The sequence below is a fragment of the Dermacentor andersoni genome, chromosome 4 (assembly GCF_023375885.2).
Source record: "Dermacentor andersoni chromosome 4, qqDerAnde1_hic_scaffold, whole genome shotgun sequence".
Classification (NCBI taxonomy): Eukaryota; Metazoa; Arthropoda; class Arachnida; order Ixodida; family Ixodidae; genus Dermacentor; species Dermacentor andersoni.
The window spans coordinates 62520993-62534689 of NC_092817.1; the positions used below are offsets into that span (position 1 = coordinate 62520993).

The following is a 13697-nucleotide window of genomic DNA, read 5'->3' on the forward strand; positions in this document are numbered from 1 at the left end:
AGCCTACATTTTTGCTCACGGACACAAGAAGTTCACTGGGGGGTAGAGGTATACAGCTTCGCTGTAAAAAGAACTTAAGGTAACCTTTCAGTGGATACTCGGTCACGTGTTGGTGTCACTGACAACGAAAGCACACATGTCCTCGCCAATGAAGTCCTTTGAAGAAAGTCAACCGTGGCAGCTCCGGTGAATCCCCAATTCCAACCACTAGACGACCATTCGTTGCAACTTTCGTTCACTTTAGAAGCCGCCGCATCAGCCCTGTGTTGCAAAGAAGTTGCCGTGAGGAAGCCACCATTCTACACACAGTAAGAACATGAGCGACCTGAACTCCTGCATGGATATTCAACGTCCGCAAGCTGCTTCTCCGTCGTGCCCTGAATGCAAGGAAGTAGGCGATATAGAGCACTTCATCTGGTCCTACATGCGCTTATGCCCTGAAAGGAAAAAGCTTCTGGACAGCATGAGGAGAAAGGGGTTTCCTCATGAATGTGTAGAACAGTCAGTCTTACCGGAAGGATCACGGATAGTGCACGTGTCGCAAATTATTCGCACATTTCTGCGGGAGGCGGGACTCATTGACTCACAGGGACGTAATTGACGCGGGAAAAGACGCTCAGGTGGAGCAGTAGCCGGCCAGGTTTCTAGGCTAGCCCATTCAATACCAATATTATCATCACCACGACCACCATCAGGCCTTCGGGTCGAGTTTGAAAATAAAGATGTAGTGTTCAAGTTTCATCAACAGTCTTAAGTAGACCAGACCTAATCTGATCGCCATACTGATGGTCATGAAGGTTGTGAGCGAGTTGGATGAGGAAGAGCAGGAGGGAAATAAAGAAAGAAAGGTAAGGAGGTTGACCAGACGCACGTCCGGTTTGCTACCATACACGCGGGAAGGGGTTTAAGAGATGAAAATAAAGAAAGGACAGGGACGAAAGAAGGTACTCTGAGTATGAAGGCGTGCGGTTGGCCATCCTTTCACGCCTATAATCGGTCACTGAGGCCAGTCGATTTTCTGAGTCATAGCAATGCCCGCATCGCTTTGTAAGCCTGCGGCATGTGGGGCCATGGTGCGAGAACCTTATTGTCTCTGAAAATTGTTTGTTGTCTAACCGGTTCAATACACTCCGAAAAACGTCGCGTTCGATGTCACAGAGATTCCAAAAACACAACACGTGCTAAATCGTCCCTACACCCTTGCATGAGTCATATTTATCTAGTCTCATACTTTCCTTTCTTTCTAAATTCTCATGCTTGCTCACGGGACATCACAGTAATCAATCTCAAGAGAAACTTTTGCTCCTTTACGATTCTCATCACGATACATTTCCAGCAAGAAAAAATAAACTAATGGGTCGTCCGCCATCGAGTTTGCCTGCTAGTAAACCTGGTAAGCCTGGACACCAAGTGCCTGTTATGCTATAAAGAACAATTCTTAAGAAGTCGCGTTCGTGAAGCATGACACATGGCCGCCGACTATAGTGACGGACAGTGTACAAGCGAAAATTTTCCTGAATTAAGCTTCACTGACGAAGACAATAACAACAACCACTGCTAAATAAATAATATTAATAATATTAATAATAATAATAATAATATATTAGTAGTAGTAATAATAATATTATTATTATATGATAATGATGTTGATTATGAGGATTATTATGCTGTTGGCTATATTTCAATGCATATGATGAGGAGAGTAAAAGAAAATAAATCCGTATTTTAGCCTAACGACACTCCTGGCGACAAAAGAAAATAGCAAATGATACTTTCAATAACGCAGCAAAATGCGTTTGGCTGTTATGGCGTGATTTAATTTTTACATTTTGTTACAGTGCACCATCTTGCCATCCTAAAAAAGAAAAAAAAGGAAAGTGGTTGCTCGTATGTATGGCTTTGTGGATAGATTTAATGTGAATGCATTCTTTTTACCAGCCGTTGCAATATGAAGGAATGGAAACAGTTAGTATACACACACACACATATATATATATATATATATATATATATATATATGCACTTCGCTATCCTTCGGGTTATCCATCTTTCTTGAAACGAGGAAAGGCACTACTGTGGAAAGGACATTGACGCGTTACCTTTTGTTATAGTAAACCACGAAAACTATTAACGCACACCATGAAGAAAGCAGACTTCTGTTTTTGTATAAACCCTTCCTCTATGCTAAAGCGGCACAGTTGCTAGCATCGAAGTTATATTGAAGTGTTCCGCAGCTTATTACCGAAAGTGTGTTGCTTCGTCATCTAGAAGTATATTTAGTGAAAAAAAAATTTTTCCTGACGAAGGATGAAAAATCAGAGATGAAAAAAAGTGCCCTGACCGAAAACAGCAAGAAAAAATACAGGCGAACAAAAATAATGCTCAATATTATGTGACACGTGCTGACAATTCATAAGAAAAAGTATGCAGAGGGTGACGTGTAAGAAGCAACAGGGGCGCAGCATAGTACCTAATCGATCATTTTGCCCCTGGCACATTTTCTAAGCGCGCGCATGTGTGTGTTTTTTTATGGGATGATCCACAGCAAACATAATAAGCGTGTTATTAAATTAGAAGGCCGCACCATGATTGATTAAAGCAGGTTTCCGCCAAGCTGGCTTCTGGGGGTGAAACAAGGTCTTGACAAAATGTCCACCTAATTCTCTTACTTCCGCCACGAACGGCCATATTTGGTATGCAGTATGAATATATATGCCGGAATTTTAAGGTAACAACTATATTACGCTAACTTTGACTCGTCACGTGAAATTAATAAGTACTAGGAGTGCTTCGCGATTTCACTTTTATGGAGCGCTTTGAAAACACAGGATGCTTTTGCACGAGTCTCTCCAAATGGAAGGTGCGAGTTACTCAAGTTAAACAAAAGCAGCGAATAACCATTCTCTTTGTCTTCCTTTTTTTTTCGTTTTTTATAATTTTTGTGGAGAACGTCGACATTTCATTACTAGAACCCTGTTGTTTTGTGCCGTTGTTTTAATACTGCATATTTACAGGCGTTTCTTAATGGACTCCTTTGGGCACCAGCATCGCAACTACTTCTCGTGGAGGGTGTCATTTTCTCCCGATCGTGGCCGGATCGCGTTCTGTGGAATCAGTGCAGAGAGCTACTCTGAGCGGCCGTTTGAAATGGATTATTCCGAAAAAGTTACTAAGGTAGAAGGAGTCTGAATGGACCATTTAGTTTCTCGGCTGCGACTATCAACGAAGCACATACTAGATTTCTTGCGCCATTAGTTGGGATGAACGGGCCACCGCAGTAGGAGACAAAAAAGTGCACGTAGCAACAAGCATTAGTAGCACCGACTAAAAAAAAAGTAATAATAGTGAACAAAAAAATCGAAACCTTCGGAAAGTAATTTTACTGAAATAAGCGAGTGTCCTGTAAGATTTTTACGTGTATTTATGTGCTTACATTTTCGTATGCCTGTTTGTTTAATACTGAAAAATTGTTGGTGTTGATATTACAGGAAGGGTGTGCCGTGTCTTTGGGTATAACTGGGAAAAAGAATTAATGTGGTGGCATCTACAGCTAATAACAACAATTGAAACTGTCCAATGAAAACCAGTATAGTTCGCAAATAGTATGGTGAGTGTAACAGGCGTTACTGCGCCTTTGGATAGATTTCATACCAGCACAAATAAAATGACAAGAAAACACAGAAAAGGAAAGTGCACATTGGACGACTGCTGGAGAGGAAGGTGGAGGCTCCACGCGATTGTTAGTTGGAAAAGAAGCAATGTATGAGGCGGGAGTCAATTGATGGAGACAAGAAAGCCTATATTTGGCCGGACATGGGCAACAGTGCAATACATGGCTACGTCACTGACTAAAAAATTAAAAAGAAGTGAAGGGAAAGGAAAGCGTCATTCGCCACACAGCAACGTCTTTACAAATACATACAAACAAAAAGTTTGTATAGACTGAGGCAGCATATTTATTTGGTGTGCTCTTCTATATCGGTGCCGGCTTTTCCCTATGCTGCATAAGCCTTTCCAGTTTTAGAGCGCAGCTCTTGGGCACCTGTTCCTCCCTCGAGCGTTGGCGTCGACGGCGTAACCGAGCGAACGAACACAGCGAAAGATGAAAAAGCAGAGCGCAGCGCGGGACAAAAGACGCGAGGAGAAAAGCGGAGAAGGAGGGTATGGCGGAAGCGTGAGAAGAAAAGCGTAGTGTGGCGACGATAGCTACGAGATGAAGCCAGACTAGCGTACGTCATCTGGGAGGTCTTGTCTGAGGTGGCTGCTGAATCGAATCGTGGCCACGCGTCGCCCACACGCTGGCTATCGCTATCTCCCGATAATCGAGACAGTCGCGCCACACCTCGCTCCGTTTGCAATGTGCCGCACGAGGCAGATCCAGGGTGTCTACCAACATGGAAAACCAGGAATGCGGGGGATTCACAGGGATGTTGAATAGTCTGGAAACACTCAGGGAAAACTCGGGGATATTGCGCTTCTATCAAGGAGAGTAAGCTGTCATTTTATTGAAAGGGAACGAAAGTCGCCTTAATCCTAGCTCGAGTGAAAGAGTGGAATGGTAATGAACCGTCTTTGACGCCGTGTCATCGGCTGGAGCAGTTGCCAGTGTACAGTCAACGACCGATGTTCCGGACGCCCAATTTTTAGGACATGCCCGATAATGAGGACGGCTTCGTGGCGCCACCATGTATCCCATAGAGTCAATGTATAACGTCTGAAATTTCGGACACAAGAACCCTTCGCCGTCCGATTTTCTGGACTTTTTGCCGTGACCGCAGGTCCGAAACGGCATTAGTAAAAGCATGAATACAAGCCACAACCACCGCCATTTCGACAACCTCGTCGCCTCGAACCAGCACACTGGCACGCAGATCCACTGGCAACCGTAGCCACCACCGCGGCAACGCGAAGCCTAGCTGTTTCAACGTTCGCTATTAGGTTCTTGCGATTCGGTGCCGAGTTTTTCATTGAAAGGATTCGTCGCTGCCAGCAATGTAACCCGCCTCTGTAATATTTGCGATTGGCTTCGAAGCTTAGAAAGCACGGCGAATTGCATAATGTGGTTTCCGAAAGAGAGCTTCGGCTCAACACATCAGTAATAAGCGGTGAAGATACGTTAAGTATTGCGGTGAAGCCTAACAAGCGTGGGAATGGGGCAATTGTTACGGGACACAGTACGTATATTCCTTAATTATACACGCATGCATCCGCCGTCTCCTGTCACAGTACGAGCAGCGATATACCTAATACGTGTACTGGCCAACCTTCAGAGCTTTTTCAAACGTGCATGTGGCGTTTTGAGCCCTTAAGGGCAGTAAAATACATGGATTAATTTTCTCGAACTGCCTGATTTTTCGGACGTTTTCGCGGCCCCTGGAGAGTCCGAAAAATCGGGCGTTGACTGTACAAATGATCAAGAGGATGCTTCAAATAGTCCAGGGGCGAACGCGTGGCGGAATGAGGACCGTCGCATTGAGGAATGATCGGGAAAGGAACTGTTCCGCCTCTTCTTTGAAGAAGCTTGAGCTCAAAAAGTGTTGGCTGACGCCGAGATGGGGGGGAAGGTGACCTTCATCCAAACCAAAATAAACACTTTCAAGCAGTGAAAAACAACATTGAGGCATTGTGCGCGGGCTGAGAGTATGTCAGGATAGTTGGGGTTGACATTCCTACTGCTGAGAGACTCTCACTTGTGACAAAGCTTGGGCCTAATACCAATGAGCTTGCTATCAGTTGATATAAATAGCTCATTGTCGAAAATATTTGCTTCTGTATGGATATCTTTTAATTCGTATCTGAATATGTTGGACTCGATTTGCAATGGGCTTTACCATTTTTAAAGATATATTTTTTGAAGATATTCAATAGTCATTTTACTAACCCTTCCTTTCAGTTTTCTATTCTGAATAAAATAAACACTACTCCTTACTATTCAAGCTGCATTAAGAAGTTTTTTTCGTTTATTTAACATGCTTACTAGAGAGTGACAGCAGCGGGGCCCATGATGTCAGCCTGTCTTGGCATAAACAAAGTTCTGTGTCATTCAGAGAATTTTACAAAGGTAATCAAGGAAAACCTGTAAAACTCACGGAACTTGAAAATGTCAACTTTGTAGACACCCGGACGCTGTTCGCGCCAGCCAATATATCGCGAAATGAAAACACGTATGGGGCTGCGCTCAAATTTCGCATTAAGGGTATCGAAATCAACGGGGAATGTCTTCTGCATGCATTTGAGTCAATTTATGACGCTGCCCTATAGAATCCAGGATGCTAAAAAAACTCGACAAGCTCTACATGGTGCAATTATTACTTTCACTTGAATATCAGAAGGAGGACAATGTTTTGATAAAGGTTTGCTTTTCTTTTTCACATCATACATGATTGCTTTGTTCTTGGATACAAAGTTCGTTATAAGTTATCATATTTAAACGCATTATCCAAGGACTAGAAATCCCAATTCCTTTTTGGTGGAAAGTTCTCATTGACTTTCTATTCAGGAATAAGTTAAATGACACAAGTTGACGAAGTGACACCGACAAGTCGACAAGTCGACACAAGTCGACAAGTCCAGGACATGTTCTTTTCTAAAAGAGAGACTCTGTATGAAAGTTTTATAGCATTTATTTGGCCATAATAAAAGGCCATTAGTAGAAATTTTTAAAGGTATGACTTAAAAAAAAGAACTCGACCAAATTTACAAAGCTTTTAATACCTAAGTGCTTTTTGTTATTCGTGCCCTGCCTCCGCTAATAATACCTGCAGCACCACACTTCTCTGACATCTCCTCTACTAACAATTAAAGCATCAGAATATTCTGTAAATTGTGAATTGCCTATGTACAAAGCACTAATACTAAGACGCCTCGTCAGAATATAGAACGGTTACCACAGATAGGCAAGATATTATAAGCCAAGGTATCCGGTAGGGGACAAACAGTACCTACGCACGAAAACCTTTGCGTATCCCCATGCTAGTTATTGCCAACAACTGGTCTGCGACCACTGAATATTGTAATATATGTGCTTCCAAAACAAAACAATCATCATGCAACACGAAGAACGAGTACGAACCTTTCTACGTGGTCCTGCGGCAATTTTTGCTCACTATATACATTTTATTTTGCCCCCCAGCTATTTTCACTCAGCGGGAGCATAAAACTACCAATCATGCAAGAAAGAACTGGACGTATATGGAGGCTACGAAAATGCAAACAACAAAGGGAGGAAAACAAAGCCCCACGTTAGCACGGCGTGAAGGGTGTAGTGTCGTTGCCAAGAAAAGGAAGCCATCGCTAGCAGAAAGAAGCCGTTTCTATAATCTATGGTTCACAGATGGCGCCACCATAGAGAGGTGAAAGAAAAAGAAAAGATCAAGAAGTGCAACTACTGGTTCACAGGAAAGCGAGTACACGTATGAAAAGACGAAACAAAGAAAACTTGCAGACGAGTTTCCATGTGCTCGCCCCGCTGCTCCACCTATAGAGCCGGGAGCGTTAGCGATGATTCCCGCGCGCCGCCTTTCTTGCGAGCTCGCCTTCACCCCTCTCCCAATAGGGAGAGAGCAAAAGTAAAGTTGAAAAGGGTAGCGAGGGATCCTCGGGAAGCGGGGACTCGCGAACGCGGGAGCGCAGACCGCTTCTCCGCGCCGAAAGAGGCACGTTGCCGGGGCAAGCATCGTAGCTCACGTTCCGTTCTCCGCTATCCGTGCCACGCGGTTGCCCCGCTCCGAGTTGGCCCGTTCGGCTTCTGACCGAGCTGTCGACATTGGTTGCTGTTCTTCAGTCAGTGCGTGGCACATACGAGCAGTGGGAGAACTTCAACAGCGGTTGGTCGTGACTTAGCCTCCCTTCGAGTAGTGCGCAAGAACTGCCCTCCGGATCGCATGTCTTCGCTTTGGTGGCGTTAGCGGTTTCGTGTAGCTTGCTCTTAACCTTCGACGTTATGTCTGGCGTTAGTGTGGCCGTTTGCTACGGCAGTAGGGTTCAATGGCCCGTCGTAGCGCACTTGTATGTAATTTAGGCATTCCTTGCTGCCCTACTGCCGAACGATGTAAATACTCCTTTTCTGCCGCTAGCAGAGAAGTGGAATATCGATTGGTCTAATAATAATTGATAGGCATGCCATTCAAGGGTGCTGTATTTGTGTTCATGATATACATTACTTGCGCGGCGGCATTCATAATTTCCCGTCGTTAGCCCGCCCTTAGCTAATTCCGACCTGTTCACGATAGTTGCGTGTCAACAATGTGTGGCAGTGGTGCCGAGGTTGCCAGAAACCGATTACGGTCTTGACAACACGGCCAGACACTTACGTCATTCGATGGGCACTTGCATACACGGCAGCATTTATGCGTGCGAGTGGAGACTGAACTAAGAGACCAAAGTTTCCTGGACACTGTTGCGAATGACCATGTTCCGGTGGCGAAGTGGATGTCAGCGGGTGTTTCCCAGTGACCACAGCATGAGAAGCTTCACATTGTTCGCAGCGTGCTTGTACTGGTTTCCAAATTTTGGTGAGTTGTTTTACGATCGTTCATTCGCACATTAACAAGGGACGTAACGGACCCTCTGTTAGGGGAAACGGACTGAATTCAAGCAGCCTTTCGTTCGCACGCGCTCTTTATTGTTGCGGAGCCGCCATCCTAATAGTAAGTCTATAACCATTGGTTTCCGTCTGCCGTTACGAGCAGATCTAACGTAACCGCTGTCTTTTAAATGCGGACCCGTATTCGTATTGGCAGAAGCGTAGTCTCTATGTTCACCAGCCGTTAAGAATGAAAAGTGTGCTATACGTAACATATCACAAATACCCAATAAAGACAGCTTCTTGCGCCTAAATAACAATATAATGTTTTCCCTAAGAGTGTCCGACAGTGTAACTCGGGCGTTACTGAGCATCAAGGGCAGTGTTTGAGGCTCTGATATTGCATTTGTTTGGACGGGTTCTGGGTACGCTCGACTCTGCATTCAGTTTTGTTGAGTTAGTGATGGCGACATGCTGGCACCTACTGCCAGAAAGGAAACAGGTGACAAACGATAAAACATGCTAAAACAATGTCTTCTAACAGAACATATAAGCAAAGTTGTTAAAAATGGTATGATACACGAATAAGATTGCATCTTTCCAGCAGCTGCGCTGTGAAACGAATCTGTAAATGGGTTGTAGTTGTAGACGTAAAAATGAATGCGTCACGGCATGATAAGTATTCGTGCAGTGTCTAGAAACATAAGGAAAAAAAGTTTTATTATTAAACTACCTTGAAGTAATTGTTTCGTCACATTCATTTACGTTTTTATTTTCGATTTCACTAGTTCTCCCTAGCGCGCCAAATTTAATGTTGTGCTAACATCCTACAAGAGACGTGTACAAACACATTCTGAAAAAAAGAAAGAAACAGTGGGTCTGCCGCCCATCCTATCTTATCGCCCATTTTGCTCGTTAAAAGCTACGTTTGTTAGCTTATGCAGTCGCCGTTAAATGGTGCACTCTGCTATGTGTCACTATAACAGCTGTCTATTTTAGTTGAGTGAAAATTCCCCGTACATCTTTTTTCCTGTCCAAGGCACGAAAGTAGTAACGCCCCACCGTTGTTCGTATATTTCCTCGGCCCCTGCAGTCCTCAGCACGACACATTTACAGCTAGGTGTTCTCTACTTAGGAGGCAAAAATGATTTAGCACAGAAAATTATCGTGGCATCAACGGTGATAGTCCTTACCACGAACACAGAACATTTATTCCCTTCAATAGTCATCACTCCGTGAAAAAAAATTCAACATTCGTCATTTGGATGACGAGGAAAAAATATTTCCATGAATACAGTTATTAGTACCATAAAGCAACACAAACTATGCCATCCTTTTGTTGAAATCTAGGAGTTCCCGCTTCTCATATGCTGTTCAAGCAGCCACGTAGCTAAAGCCATCTGATCGAGCTGTTCTGCAATGTACTCGAAAACTCGAAAAAAATTAACCACGCTATGATTTTTAGTTGGTGGGCTACGGAATAATTTTGATCGCTTGATGTTTTTGTAAGGCGCATCCAATGCCTGGTACATGGGCGTTACTGCACTTCGCCCACGGTCAAAATGCGGCCCCCGTGGCCGGGACCCGAACCCGCGCTTTAGCAGCGCAACACCAAAATCACTACGTCAAGAGGGCGGGGAATGTATGCCCGAAGACAAAACTAGTGTCGAATATTCGCGGTTCTGGACACTCTTCTAGCCCTTGAAATTGAGATATGAGTTTTGAAATTTCATTTATTTCGCCACATATGAGCATTAGTGCATAACACGATATATATAATATATATATATATATATATATATATATATATATATATATATATATATATATATATATATATATATATATATATATATATATATATATATATATACATGGGGATCATAAGGGGAAAAGAGCTGCATTTTGGAAGCTTCACTAGACGCTGGAATCAATGCAGCAACGAAAATAGGTGTAGAGCATAAATGAAAGCAAGGGCTTTCTCACGCTAAATACTTCGCACAATTTTCACATAAGAAGGGTACGAAAAACTAAAGAAAGCATCTTTCAATCAAGGTATCATCAAAATAGTATATTAAGAATGGCATTCTTCGATGATACATGCACTTCATCTGTTAGTTTTTACTTATTTAGTCCTCTGTGAAGACCTTACAGCAAGAATTGCAGTCCATAGTTGGTACGTGGCTGTAGAATATGCCAACGGTCGGTAAGTCCTGTTAAACGTGAGGATGGGCTAAACATTAAATTTGCTTAAGTTCGTACGTGGCGGTCATTTTTATATAATTTGAGCCTAAAGGGTCATAAAAGGTGACTAGGGTTGAGGATTGGGCGAGTTGGTATTGCATTCTAAAACGGGTACAGGGCAACATGGAAAGGAAGAAACAAGCCGAGCCGGCAAGATGAAGGTACAGAGCGCTCTTTTTTTTATTTATTTCTTTATTTCTTTATTCGGGTCGAAAGACAGGATCGACGGCAGTGCTAGCTTTCGTGAGGAGTAAAGAATTAGGCAAAACCGCAAATCCAGCTTCTTTGTCTCAAGGCAAAAGAGCAAGGGAATGCTCTTTAAAGTAGCCCCCCAACAATCTTAATTGGTAACGTTTTGCTTGGAGGCTTAAAGCGCGAAATCACATCGACACTGTCAGTCACACTCTGTTACTTCATATGGCCGGCTCGGCTTGTTTCTTCCTTTCCATGTTGCGCTGTACCAGCTTTAGAATTTTCAAAAGTGACATTCGTACATGGTTGTAATATTTAAAACCTTCAATTTGACAAATAATTCCGATGTTAGTGCCATTATACGGTGGACCAACAATGACACGCGAGGTATCCTTTTTTATTATGGCTATGTTGTGCAATGATACGTTGGTGCCAGTAGCCCTGGCCGGATGAGAGTAACACAGATGGGGAGAGAAGAAACCGTTTTATAACAAATTTCTTGCCACTCTGGCAGCACACGATGACGTTTTCGTAGGATACAGATAGGACGACATTGCAAAGCTGATTTCTTGTGTAATATGTAAGGGGTTCCCAGGTCAAATACTCACGATACACAATACCGAGTGTCTTTGCTAACGCCGAGACTTCTAGATTCACATTATTTAGACAAAGGGGGATAAGCATTTTACCTGACATGGATTTGGCCAGAAAACGAACAGGTTTTGTTCTCGAACAGTCAATGTATAAACAAATTATTTACTGTCCCGTTGTGTATTCTGTTCAATGTGACATTCGCCGATGCTACGATGTTAGCAACGTTTGCTCTTTAAAAAAAAAAACTCGTGGCGTCTGCATAAATTACGAATTCTATTGAACTGTTCCCTACTACAATGTCATAAATAAAAGTAATAAACAAAGATGGGTCAAGTATACTGTCCTTTAGTACACCGTATCTAGCTTCTTTTTGCTAGTGCGGACCGTTTCGTTTTACAGATACACTGGTATTCATCGATGATATGCTCTAAGCTAATTTTAAGACAACAGCCCGGGTTCAGTAGTAATTAAGCCTTTCTAATAACGTGATATTGTTTATTGTATTAAATGCATTGAAAAAATTATATAAGCGCCTAACGTGAAATTTTTCGTCCTCTTATTGTTTAGGAATAAATCTTTTTGATAAAATTGTAGCGACATTGACGCCATCGCGCTAGGAAAGAAGACGAGGTTAGGGGATGCCACGAGAGGCGCGGGAGCTAAAATTGTTCTTTTACTTGATGTGATCACATAATTTGAAATTTCCTACCTAGATATTTAATAATTCATATCTGTAACAGTAGGCATAATAATTCACATTCGCAAAAGACTTATTTCATTTCACTTTATTTTAACAACAACAATTAGTAATAACAGTTTTCTCGCCGCCCAGTTCATGACCGATTCCCCGAAGTTGGTTGCGCGATTTCACTGAGGAACAACAACAAGAAGCTGACACTGGGAACCGAAGAAATAAAAAAAAATATGCGGATCCCACGCACTGTGCAAATCGATGTCAGCGATGCTTGTATGATGTTTGCTTTGATTGACGATAATTAGCGGTTATTTAGGCGACGAATGCGTAATTTCTGGAGATTTTAGTCCGGGGCGAGAGTGGTAAGTTGATAAACGTTAACGAGCGTTCACCGCTGCACCACCATGGCGTACACCAACACCAAACATTTAGCGCTTTCTTGCTCTACAGTTTCCAATGGACTCTTCGCGGCATTGTTACAAGAATTTCTCCAAGTCAGCGCACCGCCCAATCGGAAAAAACTCGTCTGCCGCGATGTACGAAGCCACAACAACACTTCCGGACCTCCTGCATTCGTCCGGCCACGTCAACTTGCTCCGGACAAGCGCAAGGTTGCACTTGCAAAGTTCGAGCACATGCTGGAATTAGGTACTATTCGGCCGTGCGGCAGTAACAGGGCTGCTCCGCTTCATATGGTGCCTAAGGAATGGGGTGACTGGAGGCCATGTGGAGATTACACATGTATGAGTACTAAGACTATTTTGGATCGGTACCCTTTGCCCAACATGCAAAGTTTCACCATCGCTCTGCACGGCGCCACCATCTTTTGAAGCTTTGCTTTGCCCACACCTGCCAACAAATTGCTGTGACTGGGCAAGAGAAACTTAAGACAGCCACTACAACACCATTCGGACTCTTATGGGTGATGCGAATGCCTTCTGGTCTCAAAACACCGCCGAGTCATTCCAACGTTTTACTGACATGGTAACATGGTAACGCATGGCCTATATATATATATATATATATATATATATATATATATATATATATATATATATACCAAAAACGATTTGTTGGTAGCAAGTACACCCGCCGCAGAACATTAACATCTAGGACTTTTTGCTCCAACGACTATCCGAACACGGCATTGTCATCGACGTTTTAAAAACGAGTTTGGTGCTGAAAACTTGGAGTTTCTAGGACCTCCCCTCGATGCCAGTGGTATTCAACCACTTTCGTCAAATATCAATGCCGTAGAGAGCGTCCACGAGCCAGCAACGATCACGAAGCTGCGACAGTGCCTTGGCATTGTTAAGAAACTGTGCTGCCCTAGTAGCGCTTCTGCATCGCCTACTTACCAACAAGAGCCAGTCGTCCTTGCTGCATTAGGACGCCACCACTGAAGACGCCTTTGTTAAGATCAAGGGCGCACTGGCAAACGTCGCACGT

At 43.3% G+C, this 13697-nt stretch overlaps 1 protein-coding gene across 1 annotated transcript in view; it reads left to right on the forward strand.

Moving 5' to 3' along the window:
• Nucleotides 1–7638: 7638 nt before the first annotated feature.
• The window catches only part of LOC126536703 (cell adhesion molecule Dscam1-like), a 166190-nt gene continuing 160131 nt past the window's right edge, over nucleotides 7639–13697 (forward strand). Inside the window, exon 1 of the mRNA XM_055073860.2 lies at nucleotides 7639–8513. Within this exon, the coding sequence (XP_054929835.1) occupies nucleotides 8405–8513 (109 nt within the window). The 5' untranslated portion in view covers nucleotides 7639–8404. The remainder of the gene's footprint in view (nucleotides 8514–13697) is intronic.